This window comes from Mirounga leonina, unplaced genomic scaffold (genome assembly GCF_011800145.1).
Source record: "Mirounga leonina isolate KUSES-001 unplaced genomic scaffold, KU_Mleo_1.0 Mir_165, whole genome shotgun sequence".
Taxonomy (NCBI): domain Eukaryota; kingdom Metazoa; phylum Chordata; class Mammalia; order Carnivora; family Phocidae; genus Mirounga; species Mirounga leonina.
Genome location: NW_023270415.1, coordinates 35,117,817 through 35,136,316, shown reverse-complemented (window position 1 = coordinate 35,136,316; position 18,500 = coordinate 35,117,817). Strand labels below are relative to the sequence as shown.

The following is an 18,500-nucleotide window of genomic DNA, read 5'->3' as shown; positions in this document are numbered from 1 at the left end:
AAAAAAGAAGAAATGGCAAGATCAATGAAGATACAGAAATAATCTGAAATCAGAAACATAAGAAAATCAAAAACACAAAACAAGTGTTGGTAAGGATGTAGAGAAAAAGGTACCTTCTACACTATTGGTGGGAATTGTTAACTGGTGTAGCCACTCTGGAAAACAGTATGGAGGTTCCTCAAAAAGTTAAAAATAGAATGATTTTAATCATAGAACCTATGACCCAGGATTATATTACTGGGCATTTACCCAAAAATACAAAAACACTAATTCAAAGGAATACATGCACCCCTATGTTTACTGTTTACAATAGCTAAACTATGGAAGCAGCCTAAATGTCTGTCATAGATAAATGGATGAAGAAGATATGGTGTATACACACACACACACACACACACACACAGTGGAATATTATTCAGCCATAGAAGAGAATGAAATCTTGCTATTTGCAATAATGGATGGAGCTAGAGAGTATAATGCTAAGTGAAAAAAGTCAGTCAGAGAAAGACAAATACCATATGATCTCACTCATATGTGGAATTTAAGAAACAAAACAAATGAGCAAAAGGGAAAAAGAGAGACAATCCAAGAAACAGAGTCTTAACTATAGAGAATAAACTGATGGTTACCAGAGGAGAAGTGGGTGGGGCAGCGGGGGGCATAGGTGATGGGAATTAAGAAGGGCACTTATCATAAAGAAGAGAATAGAATAGAATAGAATAGATAGGGGCATTTTCTCAGTGGTCCCATTAAAGATGAGGCAAGGTCCTCTCTTAATAAAGGAAAGTGGAAGAGTGGATGGACACTGATATGTAAGAAACTAACTAGTTTTATAATTTCAAAAATCCAAACTGGGAAACCAAGTTGGCAAAACAATAATTTTTTTTTCAAATTATATCTTCAAGTATCATATACCTTAGGAATCCTGAGCTTTGAGCCCTAATATTTCCTAATTCTTTGGCTCCAGTATCTTTCAAGTGGGTATCTCCTAAGCACTGCTGAAGTACTTATTTCACTCAGGATTTGTATTTCCAACCATTTAAAGCTTTCTTCCCTTATGACTGTTTTTTAAGTACTAGAAAGGGCTCAGCTAGGGATGAATTATGTTTGCTTCACACTCAACTGTTTCCTTAAAATATAACATATATTCTGCCCCTTTAATCTGGAGAAATAACCTCCAGGTTTTCAAATGTTTTTTATCTATGTGGTAAATCAAGTACCTATGGAGTCAACAATAGTTTACTACTATACTTTATCCATAAAACAAACATGTTCATATTCATCTGAATGAAAAAAAAAGAAACACATGAGTAAATTACCTGGATTGTAGTCCTCTTATATGGCACAATGCATTCAACTGGCCATAATCAATGTACTTAGACATTTTCAACTCTGAAAAAAAATCAATTAAAAATTTGAGTAATTTTCTGTAATCTTATTAACCAAAATTATAAATAGAGTTTAATTCCAAACATTCATCATAGTAAAAGAATTCAGTGACCATGGTAGTGAATTATTACCAGTCTTTGATATACAAGCAGAACTGAATAAGGTGATTAAATAATACAAAAAAAGAGGTAATGTTTTTCATTGATGTCAAATCTGGTCTGACATTGTTTGTTTTGGGAGTTTATATGTGTCATATAATGTCCCTCCTCTGGAAGAAAGCCTTTCAGAATCCCCATCCTATACCTTTAGAATGTGGACTGATAATGCCATGACAATTCAAAGAAGAGTTTCTTGAGGTCCCTGTCTCTGTCTCTGTCTCTCTCTCTGCAATACTACTAATTTTTATTCAATTCATGCAGGCCCCCATCTTACACTAGCCCTCTTCAGAGCACCTTCCAATATCTGGATTCAGTTTGCAATTCCATTTGAAGTTAATGTGTAAGCAAATCACACAATATCCCTTAAGAGCAGAAAGATATAGTAATCATAGCCAAGAAGCAAACTAATTGCAATTCTCCTTCAGTGTCAGAAAGAACTGACATCCTTCAAAGGAGATGAAAAGGAAGATAGAGTATTGAGTACGATAAGCATCATTACAGTGATGGGCACTCACATCACAGGTCCTCCCCTTTCTCCAGGAGAATGCATGCTGTTAGAAATGTTGTAAAACAGAAAGCAGTAATACCAACATGCACATTATTCCTTTCCTTAGTGAAAAGGTATTGAGAAAATCAGCAGCTTAATGCACTTCTAAACTTTTTAAAATGTATTTTTGACCATATCCCAGTAGAATTTGACATGTACAAACTTATCAATTTTAATTTCAAATTATTGAATTACATTAACATTTTTAAGCCTTTTGTGATCTAAAATTAATCATCAATAACATATACTACTTTTTTAAAAATGAAATTGGGATAAAAGAAATTTAAACAGAAAACTGGTTGCTATCCACATAAATTATTACCATGTAATAAACTTGAAAATACTAATAACATGATTTAGGTTATTTTCTTACCTATAATACTCAGTTAAGTCTTATGAATCAGAAAATTACCTAATTGCATTTTAGCAACATATGGAATAATTATTTTAAATGAACCAAGTTATAGCCACATTTTATCAAAAATACTTTTAAGTATACTCATATTTCTAATACAGGATATTATATAAAATCTTAATTATAGTAGATTTTTAGATTGGTGGATTAAGAAGAGATTTCTACGAAGTATTAGTTTAGTCCAATTTACCAACCGAGTTTAAAAACAGGATCAGAAATAGCCCTGGTGTCTGGTATGGACAGGAAAAGGGGATGGTTGCCATAGATATTTTTTTAAAAAAAGTTCAAGGTTTGAGAAATCCTGGCTTAAAAGGGGGATTTTAAAAATCATCCTTCAGTTAAAATAGCTTACAAAAAAAAAAAAAAAATCACAGGATGGATATTATAAGACTAAGAATTGCTAGCAGAGAATAGAAAACTTGAGAATCATCAACTTGCCTGAGAAAAGCTACAGCACTTGAGGGTAAGGCTTTGCCCTAAACTTGGCACAGCCAAGTAAACTCAAAACCAGAATAGCTTATATACTAAGTACTCACAGCCTAGAAGGACGCTTTACAATTCACCAAAAAATTTCTTCACTGATTCTCATTTCCAGGAGGTATTTGTGACAAGGGACTTTATATAAAGGGTGTTGAACAACATAATGGGTCTTATCTTTGAAGCAGTTTCATTAAAAAGAAAAAAGTCAATAGATTTCAACATGAAATTATAACTTTGTAGAGAGCAGAAGTCAAGCTTTTCTGGTGATCAAATTTAATACCAGATATTCTGGACTGAGTGAATAATTAAATGTTACTATGTTTTGAAGATAAACAATTATTTTAGCACCTAGCCAAAACGCAGTGTGGTCTTAGTCTTCTCTATAGCAAAGTCTTGGCAAACAGTAAGACAAATGGGGGGAGGGAATATATCATGAGTTTTATTCTCCAATAACTAAAAAGGTAATAAATAAATATAAGACCTCAGAGAATATAAAGTACTGTAAGATCTCTTTGAAAAATACAATTTGATAAACATACAACTGAAGCTTAAATAGTATGGACACTATACTAATAAAGGGTAAGTAAATTCTGTAAGCCTTAATGCAAATAATAAATTCTTCATAGATTCTAATAAAAAGGGTATAAATAGTAATGAGTAACAACTTGGAAGTTTCAGCAGAGAAGTGAAAGCATAAAATATACTTGTACAGACACCCTCACATAGTAAATAATTAATATTTACAATTTAAAGAATATTTAAAAATAATGGGACCTTAATATTTGAAGGTATGAATGCAACTAGTCAAAGACTTAGACATTAATATTCTTACTAATCAAATCATGATGTGAAGAGGGAAATTCTTCTCATTTTATACTAGGTTGTGAATATTCATTGTCTAAAGTTGATAAATCAAGAAGTACAGGTTTAGGTATGGAACCTATTAAATGTTTTGTGTTCCAAATTATATAACATTAAAATTCATAAAGCAAAAGTTTCAGGAATAAATGGAGACAAAATAACCTCCACAGTAACTTTCTTTCCTTCTTACCTACAAATCAAGTAACAAATGAATCACTGAGGATATAAATATAAATTACATAATTAATGAGATATATTAAACATATATTAAATTTATTCTTAAATCAAAGAGCATATCAAAACTGAAACTATAAAATATCAAGAAGGTAAAAATAGGGAATGTTTTCATGAACCTATGGAATATAATTAGTCTTTCTCTGGTGAAAATGCATTCCCCAAAATATTTATATTACAAGAAAAGACAAAAAATAAAATCAAAAGAATTAAGCATTTTGACTAAAAAAGTTAGGAAAAGAAAATTAAAACAAGAGAAATGCAAGGAAGAAAATAGAAAAGCAGAAATTAATGGGTTTATAAAGCAGGAAGAACTGTAGAAAAAAATAAATTCAAGAGAGTTGGTTCTAGGGCTCAGATAGGGAAAGCACAAGATGAGCCTGAAAAATCTTACTGTACCAGAAAGCACGGAAATGGTTAGACCAAAATGAAGGCATTTCCAGTGGCCAGACTGTGAACTATCTAGACATCAAAATATGTAATGATAATAACTCATTAAAATCCTTGGAATAGGGGCACCTGTGTGGCTCAGTTGGTTAAGCGCCTGCCTTCAGCTCAGGTCATGATCCTGGGGTCCTGGGATCAAGCCCCACATCAGGCTCCCTGCTTAGCAGGGAGTCTGCTTTTCCTCTGCCTCTCCACTGTTTGTGCTCTCTCTCTCTCTCTCTCTCTCTCAAATAAATAAATAAAATCTTTAAAACCCTATGAACAAACTAGGAAATCATAATTTTACATTTATTTATTTAATATTTTATGAAAATTTAATATTTCTATACTTTCAAGATACCTCTTCACAAAAGACTTATTAATTACAAAAGGGAAAGGTAAATTCACTGCAGAGAAGTTCTCCATATAATATCCATAATCAATCCTTAATCAATATATTAAAGTAAAATCATGTGCCACCTAATAAGATGGGAAAAGAACATAGAATCACTTCTATGACATTTCTGCCAAAGATTTCCCACTTGAATCTAATCATGAGAAAGATCAGAGAAGCCAAACTGAAGTATATCCTACTAAATAACTTGTTTGTAATCTGCCAGCATTAAGGTCATGAAAGGCAAGGAAAATGGAGAAACTATTCCAATCTAGACAAGAAAATGAAATGCAAAATGAGATTTTGAATTGGATCTTTTTACTATAAAAATCATTATCAGAACAATTGGCTAAATTCAAATGGGAGGGGTCTAAGAATTAGATTACAGTATCTGTATCTGTGTTAATTTTTTTTATTTTGATGATGTATTATGATTATGTAATAAGCGTATTTCCTTGTTTTTAAGAAATACATACTAAAATATTTAAGGAAAGTGGAGTGTCAAATGGCTCTGAAAAAATAAGTTTCTCTACATTAAACTTACAACATTTAAGATTGTAGTTTCAAACTTTTTAAATTTTATTTTCAAAAATTTAATAACTTTCTCATATGACTTCTGTAGTTAGAAAATATGAGAAAAGATATCATTTATAATAACAAAGAAAAAAAGATAAAATGCCCAGAAATAAATTTTATTGTTGCATCATAAGACACTTGCAAAAACTGGAAGTAGGAAGGTTGAATATTACAAAAATACAAGTTCTTGAGCAGGAATATTCAATATCATAAAGATATCAATTCTCCATAAATGAATCTTTAAGTTTAATGCATTTCCAACTAAAATACCCATGTTTATTTGTTGAAAAAGCCCAAATATTTCTAAAGATCTATAGAAAAATAAACCAAGAAGAAAGGCCCAAAAAAGTCTTTCCAAAAAAGAGTAATCAGTAAAGGTTAATCTTACCAGATACTGAAATATGTAATAAGGCTTCAAAAATTATAACAATTCAACACAAATGCATAAAGAGACAAGAGATAAGTGGAAAAAAGTAAGTAATAGTTTCCAGAGATAGATCCAGAATGCACATGAAAATTTAGCATACAATAAAAACTGGCATTTCAAATTAGTAGGAAAAAGATTACTCAACAAATAGTGTTAGAACAGTTGATTGGTCATTTGGAAAAATATTAATTTGCAGCCATACATCACTATTCTAAAGTAAATTTATTCAAAAATAAATTCTAGATGCACAAAATATTTAACAAGCTTAATATTAAAAGTAAAACTATATAACTAACAAAAGAAAGCATGGAAGAATTATTTTTAATCTTAGTGTGAACAATGGCATTCCAATCAAGAATCAATAACAGAGGACAAAAACTAGACAATCTAAAATGTTTGTATGACACAAAAATCATAAACATGAAAAAAATGCAAACTGAGAAAAATACTTGTAAAGTACATGCCAAAGCGCTAATTTCTTTTATACACAAAGATTTCTTTCAAATAAAAGGAAAAATAAACCTCAATGAATGGGTAAGGGACATGTAAATAGGCTGTTCACATAAATACACAGGACCACAAATATATGAGAAGATTCTAACCTCACTCTTAAAGAAATGCAAACTTACAGAGCAATTAAAACTATTTCCAACTAATTTATTGGCAAAATGTTTGTTTTACAATGCATATTAATATAAATGTTGTGAAATAGAAACTTGCATATACTGATGGTGGGAGTAGGAATTAGTGCAACCCCTTTGGAAGACAATTTGTTAATAGCTATCAAAATTTAAAATGCACACATCCTTTGGCCATGCAGTTCTATTAATACACTTGCTTAGCAAAAAAAAAAAAATAGTACAAGATGTTTATTTGATTTTAACAGCAAAACTAACTAGAAACAAATTCCCTCTGAATTAGTAAGGATCTAGCTATCAGGAGACTGAAACCACACCAGCAATTTCAATGGAAAAAAAATGATACAAAGAACAGTTAGTCAGATATTAGAGAACTGAAGAGACAAAAAGGGAGCAGCAAATATGCAGAAGGCATCTACCACACTATTTTTGCTGATGAAGCAAAGGGAAGAGGTTGAATTACTAAAACTTAGAAGCGGGGAGCAATGGTCTTAAGAAGCTGAGATTTGGACCTCCAAGGACAGAGCCAGCAGCTGGAGCTGAATTGTTGAGGGGGTGCAATTAAGTTATTTCTGGGAACACTGGGAAAACTGCAAAGGGAATTAACTGCTGCTGCTGGAACGAACAGCCACTGCTTGGGTGAAAAAGACATTTTTGGAGAGACACAAGGAGAAGCAAACCAGAAATAGAAAACAAAAGGACAAACACTTTCCTTAACTTTGCTTCTGCCTTCCAATCTCCCTCTAACACCTGCTATTGACAGATCCTAACAGGAAGCCAGCTGGCTTTCTGGGAAAAACTGGTTTGCAGAGCCCCAGCCTCAGCATCACAAAGCAGAATATATAGAAAGGTGGGCTTAAAGGTGAGACACAATAGGTTAAATAGCACATCCATTAATAGTATTTTGGTATATTCAAACAATGAAATATAATATAGCCACTAAAATGAATAAGGTACATATCTACATATTGGCATGAAAAGGCCTTCATAAAGCATGATATTATTAAGTGAAAAATAAAGGTATGATATAGGGTAATAAAAATGTCCTACCATATTTTACTATTAAAAATACACACACGTGTGTGTGCATATATATTTACATACTTGAATATACATGAAAAGTTTCAAGAAAAAATATTTTTTCATGATAGTTACTTCTGAGGGTAAGATTAGGAGTATGGGTTGGGAGGAAGACTCACTTAATGTTTCAATATTCTCTTGTGCCTGATGCATACATTACTACATAATAATTTTTAAAAGAGACCTATTCACCAAAATTCCCATAAATTGTGTAAGATTTGTTCATGCTTCTGCTATTTACTTATCACCTGCATGCTAGGCATTGGAGATACAAAGACATGTGAAGGATAACCACTTATCTCCATCTAATAAGAACCATAACCCTAAAGCATATGTCTATGAAGTATCTAGTGTGAGGTTAAAAGGTGATAAGAATAATAGAAGAGGTATAGAAAAAGTACAATGGACAGTTTAGAGATATGGAAGACATTATTTCATACTGGAGAGGCCAGGAGAGTCTTTGCAGAGATTAAAGTCATTGACCAGAATTTTAAAGAACTGGAAAAACAGAAAAAAATAGAGCAAGATAGATGGAAACTCCAAGAGGAAACATGAGCTAAAGCACGAGAGTATGATGAAGAGTTCAATGGTGTAACTCACAGAGTAACTTTCCCCTAGTGTGGGAACTCTCTAGCTCTGATCTCTAGAGACCATATAAAGGTAGAGCTATCAACTAGATTGCTAGGTAATATCGGCTATGATAACAATGACCCCTGATTGGTGAGTTCTGTCTAGACCCAAGAGAAACTATAGATGATCTACAAATACCTAATGGAGAGTCACTGAAATGGACTTCCCTGACTATAGTGACTCTTTTTTTTATTATTAATTTTTTTTATGACCTACAGTTGACACAGCTTGGAAGTTCCTCAAAAAATCACAAATAGAAATAACGTAGATCCAGTAATTCCACTATGGGTATTTATTCAAAGAAAACAAAAACATGAATTTGAAAAGATATATGAACCCCGGGCGCCTGGGTGGCTCAGTCATTAAGCGTCTGCCGTCGGCTCAGGTCATGATCCCAGGGTCCTGGGATCGAGTCCCACATCAGGCTCCCTGCTCGGCGGGAAGCCTGCTTCTCCCTCTCCCACTCCCCCTGCTTGTGTTCCTGCTCTCGCTATGTCTCTCTCTGTCAAATAAATAAATAAAATCTTAAAAAAAAAAAGATATATGAACCCCTATGTTTATTACAGCATTATTTGCAATGGCCAAGATATGGAAACTACAGTGACTCTTGTAACTGGGAAGTTCCTTGCAGGAAACTTAGAAACGGTGCCTAGAATTTTTTTAATAAGAAATACTGGCTCCTTCTGGGTATGAGGCTTTTAAGTCAGGACAATTCAGCACCTGCCCTATGTGATTCTCATTACCTTGAACCTGAACTACCATGCTGGGGGCCAAAGGGGGTTGTTATGCTGTGCCTCAGCAGGTGTGAGAAGAGCTCCCACAGAAAGGGACACCGGGCCCTGCCCTTCTGCAAGATTGAGATTCTGTCCTTTGTCCTTTAGAGCAGATGTGCCAAAAATGGTCATTTGAATGTTGCTTTGAACCTAGAAAGGCCTCCTGTCCTCTTGAGCAGCACTGCAGATGGGTTTAAAGAACATCAATCAAAGCGTTTTAGCTGTACTGGAGAGTTCTATCAACGGAACTGAATGTCTAGAACATGAGAGACAGATTTTAGCCAAAGCATGAGAATTTTAAATGCCAGATTGAAGAAAACAGATTGTAATCTAAGTTTTGGAAGAGAGTAGAACCCTTACAGCTTTTGAGTGGACAGTTAACATGATCAAATTCCCTTGTAAATCATATTTTTAAAAAATAAATAAATAAAGGAATCTGGTCCATAATACATGTTGGAAGGAAGTCCAGAGATCAGGTCAGTCAAAGGTAATGGAGATCCAGTTTAGGAGGCTGAAGGGAACAGAGGACTAATGGCAGAAGGTATTTCTGAGACAGACTGCCTAGAACAGAGCAGTAGCCTGAGAGCTGAGGTGTGACCTAGTGTGACCACTAGAGGAGACATCTGATTTGCAATGCATTGCAGTCTACTGCAGGGTTTCCTGCCTGAATCCCCAGAAATGATTTGAGCTCAAGTTTAAGTTGCCATTACTTAATTTCTAAAGGTCACTCAAGACTTTCTGACAAAAAGTACAAGTACATTGAGATAGTTATGAGTAGTAAGAAAAAAAACATAATAAATGCTTGGTTTTTTCAATAAAACATTCATCTTTTCTCCTTTGGGATTTAAAAAAAAAGTGACTTTTACACTGAAAAATAAAGTTGAGAAAATAATTTTCTGATACTTCTTTTCCTAAATAATCAAGTAGCATTTTCCACAGGGACTATTATTGATTATATAAACATGGAGACATATACAAACATTCAACCACATTTTCCATCTTTTATTTCTTCTTGGAACATCCAGTCTCATCTTTTAGCTCTGTTTTTCAACTTTGTTTTCTTGTATACATTACACAGTCAGCTTCTCTGTCTTCTCCACTGACAGGCCACCCTTTTTCTTACTTGCACTCCTGGGATTTGAATGGTTTAAAACTTTAAAATGGAGCAACAGTTACTTTTCCAGATAAATATATATCTTGAAACTCCTTTCATCTTTAGCTACTAAAAAACTGAAAGTCTCTCAAATTACAGGAAATGTCCTTGAAGTGTTAGGAATGATGACACAGTTTTTTCAGGTTTTCTGTAAATGTACATCATAAAATGAAAAAAAAAAAAAACACAAGGAAAACATTCACTTAGGAGTACTATCTTGTTTCTAAATTCCTTGAAGTTATCTCTGGTCTTCTCTTGAATGCCATTTTTTTCCTTCTATGTCTTCCTATGTTGGAAAAAGCAAGATGTACTTGCAAATATCTTGCGAACCTGAAAACTTTTTTGTTACTGGAATAAAAACAAATCAAAAAACCCTTTTGTTAAAGTACAGAAATTCTTTCTCCCAGGGGTGCCTGGGTGGCTCAGTCATTAAGCATCTGCCTTCGGCTCAGGTCATGATCCCAAGGCCTTGGGATCGAGCCCCACATTGGGCTCTGGGCTCTCTGTTCGGCGGGAAGCCTGCTTCTCCCTCTCCCACTCTCCCTGCTTGTGTTCCCTCTCTTGCTGTCTCTCTTTGTCAAATAAATAAAATCTTAAAAAAAAAAAAAAAGAAAAAGAAAAAAATTTTCTCCCAGATAAACCAGTAGTTAAAATGTAAAGTGCATATTTCAACTTGTCCTTTTCAGAAGGATAAGCCTAATAAGCATGAAGAAAATAGCATAGCAGATTAACCCAAACAAAGGTAGCTAACTAGACCATACTCCTAATGATAAGTGTGTAAAGGGTTTCCTCCAGTCAAATGTTAAAGGACAGCTCCCTGCCCTCTTATTAAAAAAAATAATAATAAGACATTTTTCTTCCCTTTGTCTCTTCAGAATATCAATTTCTAATAATAACAGGCCATGTGTGTACCTAGACCCAGATGCTATTTCATCCAGGTGGTAAAAGTACTGTAGATGTTGCTAACTGTAAGGTTTTATAGCAATTCTCATTCAGAATAAAAAGTGGCATGACTTTTTGCTTTTGAGAACAATCATCTCCTTCTTAGTTAGCAAGCTCTGAAAAATCCTGAGACAGAAGTCAAAAAGACTATAGGAGAAGAAGACTGGAAAGTTTTTGGTTTTTGTTTTTGTTTTTGTTTTTTTTAAAGATTTTTTTAATTTATTTATTTGAGAGAGAGAGAGAGAAACAGCATGAGAGGGGAGAGGGTCAGAGGGAGAAGCGGGCTCCCCGCTGAGCCAGGAGCCCGATGTGGGACTCGATCCCAGGACTCCGGGACCATGACCTGAGCTGAAGGCAGTCGCTCAACCAACTGAGCCACCCAGGCGCCCGAAGACTGGAAAGTTTTAAAGAAAAAAATGTATAAGGGATTCAAGCATAACTATCTGGAGTGCCTGTGAATCTGGATTTCAAAATTAATAAGACAGTACTGGAGGGGTGTTTAAAGATGCATGATATGTTCTCTCCCTTAAATTAAGAGTGACTAAATGGTCGAAATGGTAAAATGCAACAAATACATATATATCATTCAACTTGAAAAATGTGGAGGGGATATCAGGGTGGTGGGTAGGAGGAAACCATACTGCTACTGACTGTTGTTTTTATGAGAAAATTCATATGAATGATACTTTGAAAAATTCTCTACCACTTGACAACTGTGTGAACCTTGGTATGAAACCCAAGCCTCACTATCCTTCACTGCAAAATGGACCATGTATTAGTTTTGTATCACTGAAACAAATTACTACAAATGTATCAGCTTAAAACACAAATTTATGATCTTACAGCTCTGAAAGTCAGAAGTCTGAAACAGATCTCATTATGCTAAAATCAAGTTGTCAGCAGGGCTGCATTCCTTCTGGAAGCTCCAGGGGAGACTCTATTTCTTTGCCTTGTCCAGCTTGCAGAGGTTGCCCCAATTCTGGGGCTCATGTCCCCCCTTCCATCTTCAAAGCCAGCAATGGCCAGTTGAGCCTTTCTCACCCTGAATCTCACTGACTCTAAGTCACGTGCCTCCCTCTCCCACTTACAAAGGATCCTTTGATTACAGTGGGCTCACTGCAAAATCCAGAATCTTCTCCCATTTCAAGGTCAGCTGATTAGCAGCCTTAATTCCATCTGCAACATTAATTTCTCTGGCCATGTAGCATAGTTTATTCACAGGTTCTGGGGATTAGGATATGCACATCATTGGGGGCCATTATTTCGCTTACTACAGACCCCATAAGTATCTTGTGAGAAATAAATGAAATAACATAACATGAAAAATGCTTACACACTGCCTATAAAAAGCCCTAAAATATTCACATATAAAATTTATAGATAAGGTAGACATGATTCACTAAAGGTAACCTAACTAACCTCACCTAAAGTAAGCAAGGATATATATAATGGCTGGATTTTTTTTCCAGTTTAATGAGAAATAATTGACATATATCACTGTATAAGTTTAAGGTGTATAGCATAAATGTTTGATTTGCATATACTGTGAAATGATTATAATAGGTATGGTTAACATCCATCATCTCACATAGCTATAAAAAGAAAATGAAAAAAAAATTATCCTTGTAATGAGAACACTTATGATCTACTCTGTTAACAACCTCTCTATATATCATACAGCAGTGTTAACCATAGCCATCATGTTATACATTACATCCCTAGTGCTTATTTATCTGACAACTGGAAGTTTGTACCTTTTGATTACCTTCCTCCAATTTCTCCTACCCTCACCCCACCCCCCACCTCTGGTAACCACAAATCTGATCTCTTTTTCTATGGGCTTTTTTTTAAGATTCTACACGTAAGTGAGATCATACAATATTTGTCTTTGTCTGTCTGACTTATTTAGCATAATGCCTTCAGGGTCCATCCATATTGTTGCAAATGGATTTCCTTGTTTTTTATGGTTGAATAATATTTAATTGTGTATATGTACCACAACTTCTTTATCCTAAGTGAACACTTAGGTTGTTTTCATGTATTGCCTATTATAAATAATGTTTCTATGACCATAAGAGTTCAACTTTTTGAGTTAATGTTTTCATTACCTTTGGAAATTCCCAAAAGTGAAATTGCTGGATCATATGTTAGTTTTATACTCCATACTGTTTTCCATAGTAGCTATACCAATTTACAGGTCATAGGGGTTCCCTTTTCTCCACATCCTCACCAGCATTCGTTAGCTCTTGTCTTTTTGATAATGACCATTCTAAAAGGTGATATTGTAGTTTTAATTTGCATTTCTCTAATGACTAGTAATTATGAGCATCTTTCCAAGTATCTGTTGGCCTTTTGTATATTTTCCTTAGAGAAATGTCTATTTAGGTCCTTTGCCCATTTTTTAATTGAATTTTTTTTTTTGCTATTGAGTTGTATGAGTTCTTTATATATTTTAAATATTAATCCCTTATCAGATATATAGTTTGCAAATATCTTTTACCATTGTGCAGGTTTTCTTTTCACTTTGTTGGTGGTTTCTTCTGCAGTGCAGAACCTTTTTAGTTTGACATAGTCTCACTTTCTTCAATTTTATTTTATTGCTTGTACTTTAGGTGTCATATCTAAAAAAGCATTTCCAAGACCCATGTCAAAGAGTTCTTCTATGTTTTCTTCTAGGAGCTTCATGGTTTCAGGTCTTATATTTCAGTCTTTAATCCATTTCGAGTTAATATTTGTGAATGTTAGATACTAGTCAAGTTTCATTCTTTTATTTTTGAATATCCAGGTTTTCCCACCATGATTTATTGAAGAGACTGTCTTCTCAATTGAGTAGTCTTGACTCCATTGTCAAATTCTAGTTGACTGTATGTGCTTAGGTTTACTTCTGGACTCTCAATTCTGTTCCATTGGTCTATTTGTTTTTATACCAGCACCATACTGTCTTAATAACTATAGCATTGCAGTATAGTTTAAAATCAGGAAATGTGATGCCTCCTGCTTTGTTCTTCTTTCTCAAAATATTTTTGGCTATTTGGAGTCTTGTGTTTCCATACAAATTTTAGGAATGTTTTTTCTATTTCTGTAACAGATGCCGTTCGAATCTTGATAGGGATTACATCAAATCCACAAACAAATTCTGACATTTTAACAATACTGATTCTTCCAATCCATAAACACAAGATAACTTTCCATTTATTTATGTCTTCTTTGATTTCTTTTATCAATATTTTATGATTTTCAGAGTAGTGATCTTTGGCCACCTTGGTTAAATTTATTCCTAAGTATTTTATTGTTTTTGATGCTATTTAAATGAGATTGATTTTTCTTTTTCAGAAAATTCATTGTTAGTGTACAGAAACACTGATTTTTATATGTTAATTTTGTATCCTGCAACTTTACTGAATTCCTTGATTAGTTCTAACAGTTTTTTGGTTGAGTCTTTAGGGCTTTCTATATATAAAATCATGTCATCTGCAAATGGAGACAATTTTAGCTGGATTTTTTTAAGGTCCTTAACTGAACCTTCCTATTTATGCCCATTGCATTTGAATCATTCCCATTTATATCTTCTTTATAATTCAGATTTAGTCATATTATCGATTGAAAGCATCCTCACGAGTGCTTTCATGAGATCATTGTTTCAGCAAAGACAGAGTTTGCTAAGGGAAATTGTCAATTTGCTGGAGTTAGCACAAAGACACAGTTACTAAGCAAGCAGGACACGTCTCCAAAGAGAAGTCATAGACATAGAACATCAAGTAGGAACATCTAAAGGGAAAACTGGGAGCTCCACTGCTTTCCATTATGCTCTATTCTGTTCTGAGATCTAAATTGCTGCTGATTTTTAATCTTTTTATCACTTCACACAACTTAAGTGTCCTTGGAAGACATACAGAGGGTAGCACATATCTCATCCCATTGATTCTAAATTAATTTGATCTTTTAACTCCCAGCTACTGTGCTTCCTAGGCTGCTAAAGAAATTGTTTTAGGATGACCTTTATTTCTTTTGCACAAATAAAACCTGTCCAATAGAAGCTGTGGGTTTTGGCAAAATTACATTTAATATTTATTTTGATTCACGTAGAAATACAAAACTTTGACCACATTCAAGAATTTTTTTCACAATTATAATAAAAACATATAAAAGTAGCATATATAAGAATTAGTTGGATTTAACATAAGGACTTTGTCTAACACTATTCAAGACATAAGTAAACCCCTTCAAAAAGGTGTCAACTGCTGCCTCTGGCACCGTTTCCCCTGGAGACTATGATCGTTAATTTTAAAAAAATGATTTTAAAGAGTAAGCAATCACAGGAAGATAAAAGAATAGACAGGTTAGCTTTTTCAAATCATACAACAAATTACCCAATAAATATTTAAATAATAGAGTAAATGCTTTATTGAAGTTGAAAAAAAAATCAAGATATCTTATCCAGAAGATTTTTTTTAATCTCAACTATCACTGGACTACTCCATATTATTAGTATATTGGTGATCAAATAATAGATCTATGAATTTGATAGTTATGACAAGAAGTCTTGAGAAAAATGTTCCAGGTATAGACTGACTATATAAAATAAGAAAATACTGTCAACTGTATAAACTTCAAATATTTAACTCTATAATTCCTATGATATTATAAATCAAAGACTACAAAATAAAAATAAAATGGAATCGGAATAAATTTCAGAGGAAGAGTAACAGGCATTATCTCTTTTTTTTTTTCCTGGAAAATTTTAATGAGAATTCTCCTAGTGAAAATTAAGTATTAATTAGCTCACAAAGGGCAGGGCAGTAAGACTGACTAGGTAGACACTAGAAGACCTGCCAGAAACAAGAGGTTTGATCACTCATGAGCCATGTGATCTTTCTAAGCCTTTGTTTTCTTCTCTCTTTAAAAGTATTTCTTTTTTCTTTTTTTTTTTTTACGATTTTATTTATTTATTTGACAGAGAGAGATCATAAGTAGGCACACAGGCAGGCAGAGGGAGAGGGAGGGAGCTTGATGCTGGGCTCTATCCCAAGACCCTGGGATCATGACCTGAGCCTAAGGCAGCCGCTTAATCAACTGAGCCACCCAGGCACCCCTAAAAGTATTTCTTATTTGAAGTTCTGAAAGGTCATAAAGATCCTCACTTTACAAAGTAAAATATTTGACATCTAGAGAATTGAAATGACTTCAGGAGGACAAAGCAGGATTTGCATATCTATGTTTTTTCCATCTCACTACTCTATCAAAATGATTCCTCCTGTCTCTCTACCAACTCACAAGTGCCCTGTTTCTTATATCTGGGATAAATACCACTGGAAACAATGACAAACCCTTGACATAGTCTTCACTCACTTGGTAAACTGCGAAGTGGAGGAGGAGGCACATTGTTTACAGCTATCATGTGAGACAAAATAGTTGCTGGAAGAGAAGACAAAGGCATCTTGTTGGCTCAAAGGCAGCTGATCAAAGGCTACTTGAGAGGCAAATGATCCTTCTTTGCCTTGAGGCATCATAAAGCAGAACCCTCAAGGTAGTCCTTGATAGGCTGAGTACTACGGAATCTTCATATTCACAGTTCTAATACAGTGCACAGCATTTCCAAGAGTTAAATATAGACCAGGAAAAGCTATATCTTAGTCCTAGTCCTGTGGAATTTATGAAGGGGGTTTTGCGACCTATAGGAAGCAGTAAGAATGAAGAAGGAAATTCCACAGGGCAGATACAGCAGAATCAACAGCACACAAGTCCAGATTAAATGAAAGAAGAATTCATTAGTCATCCCTAGTGCAGAGCCCTTTTTCTGCCTACTAAATGTTTACATAAGGTATTAGAGACCCGATTTGTAGCAGTACCAACAGGATATTTACACTGCTCTCCATGGCTACATACATAGGGTAAAACACCTCTTCTAATTATCTATCAATTAACTCACCCCTGCTTATATGTAACCATATTCTACTGGAGTATGGTGTATGTTTCGGTTATTTTCTGCTGCTTCACAGTACTTAAGGCTCATTACAATGACTAGGGTTTAGAGTCCTAATTAATGTATCTTTGGATTCTATGTTATCTCCCAAGCCTTTAAAAATATTTTCCTGGTGTCATAACTATAATAAATAATACACGAAAGGACTGCAACTGACTACTAGAATGGTAACCATTTATTGACCACCTTCATCTAGAAAACATTAATAACCAGAATTGAAAGCTTTAGTTGTACTACAAAAGTTAACACATTTATCTTGCAACAGTTCCTATTAAATTGTATCTGCACTAAATAAATAAATAGTATCTGCATAATAAACTTACTTCACCATAACTTTTCAGTCGAATATATTTTCCTGTCCCCAGTTTTATAAACTCTGGATTCACTGGAGACTCAAATCTGTTGAGTCTTATCATTCCTTTCATTTTGTGTTTCTTTTATACTAGTCATAACTCCTATCACAGAATGGTACTTTGATATCCCTACTGTACCCCCTTGGTAATCCCTACAGCCTTCATTTTCACAGACTATCCCAGATCTATTCTCTTCCCATTCTCACATTTAAAACTCAAAGAACCAAGGACCTCTTTATAGAATTACAAAGTGTTTTTGCATTTTTCATGGATTTTAAACAGATGGGACTCTATTAGATGATTTTTTTTTCCTTTGACAAGTAGTTTTGATCAAACAAATCAAAGAAAAGAAGTTTTCAAAGGCCCTAAGTTCATAATGATCAATTCCCTCTCTGATTCCAATTTCATCAATTCTTATTTTTATTTTCTAAGTTTTTTTCTTTTCTTTTCTAAATTTTCACCTTTTCTTTTTTCTCTTCTGTATTTCCTATATTAAAAAACACATACAGTGAAACCTACATACCATAGTAATTTCACATCAAACTCAGCCTTGCTTGAAAACTCTTTAAAAAAAAAAAGAAAATATGAAAAGTTGACAATGCAAGGAAATAAGAACATTAAGAACAGAAAAAGTTTAAAAATCTCACTTAATTTTATCTAAGTTTATATAATCTTCATGATTTTGTGTATTTGCTAGTATCTGCTGGTATACGTCCAGAAAGAATCCATCAAATCACAAATGCAGCTCCTCCAAATGTTTTTGATTAGTCCTTCCAATGTATTCTGAGTCCTCTTAAGATTCATTCTAAGAACAATAATATGATCACATAATCACATGATTTGTGTTTGATGGAAACATGTATTGTTTGTCAATGCCTGGAAATTCAAATCTGATCACTTGTCAAACACTTATTTGTAAAATTATTTTGGTCAAGTCACTTAATTTGCCTTAGTTTCAATATCCTAATCTATACATATAACACAGTCATATATATAATGATACTTATATCAATACAAACTTTACAATACATACATACAGTC

At 33.8% G+C, this 18,500-nt stretch overlaps 1 protein-coding gene across 1 annotated transcript in view; it reads right to left on the bottom strand.

Annotated features, from left to right (window-relative positions):
* Window positions 1-16,560, bottom strand: part of CNBD1 (cyclic nucleotide binding domain containing 1) — a 341,528-nt gene extending 324,968 nt beyond the window's left edge. Inside the window, exons 1-2 of the mRNA XM_035012259.1 lie at window positions 16,473-16,560; window positions 1,320-1,392 (exon numbers count right to left, since the gene is read on the bottom strand). Of these exons, the coding sequence (XP_034868150.1) occupies window positions 1,320-1,392; window positions 16,473-16,560 (161 nt within the window). The remainder of the gene's footprint in view (window positions 1-1,319; window positions 1,393-16,472) is intronic.
* Between the last annotated feature and the right edge of the window lie 1,940 nt (window positions 16,561-18,500).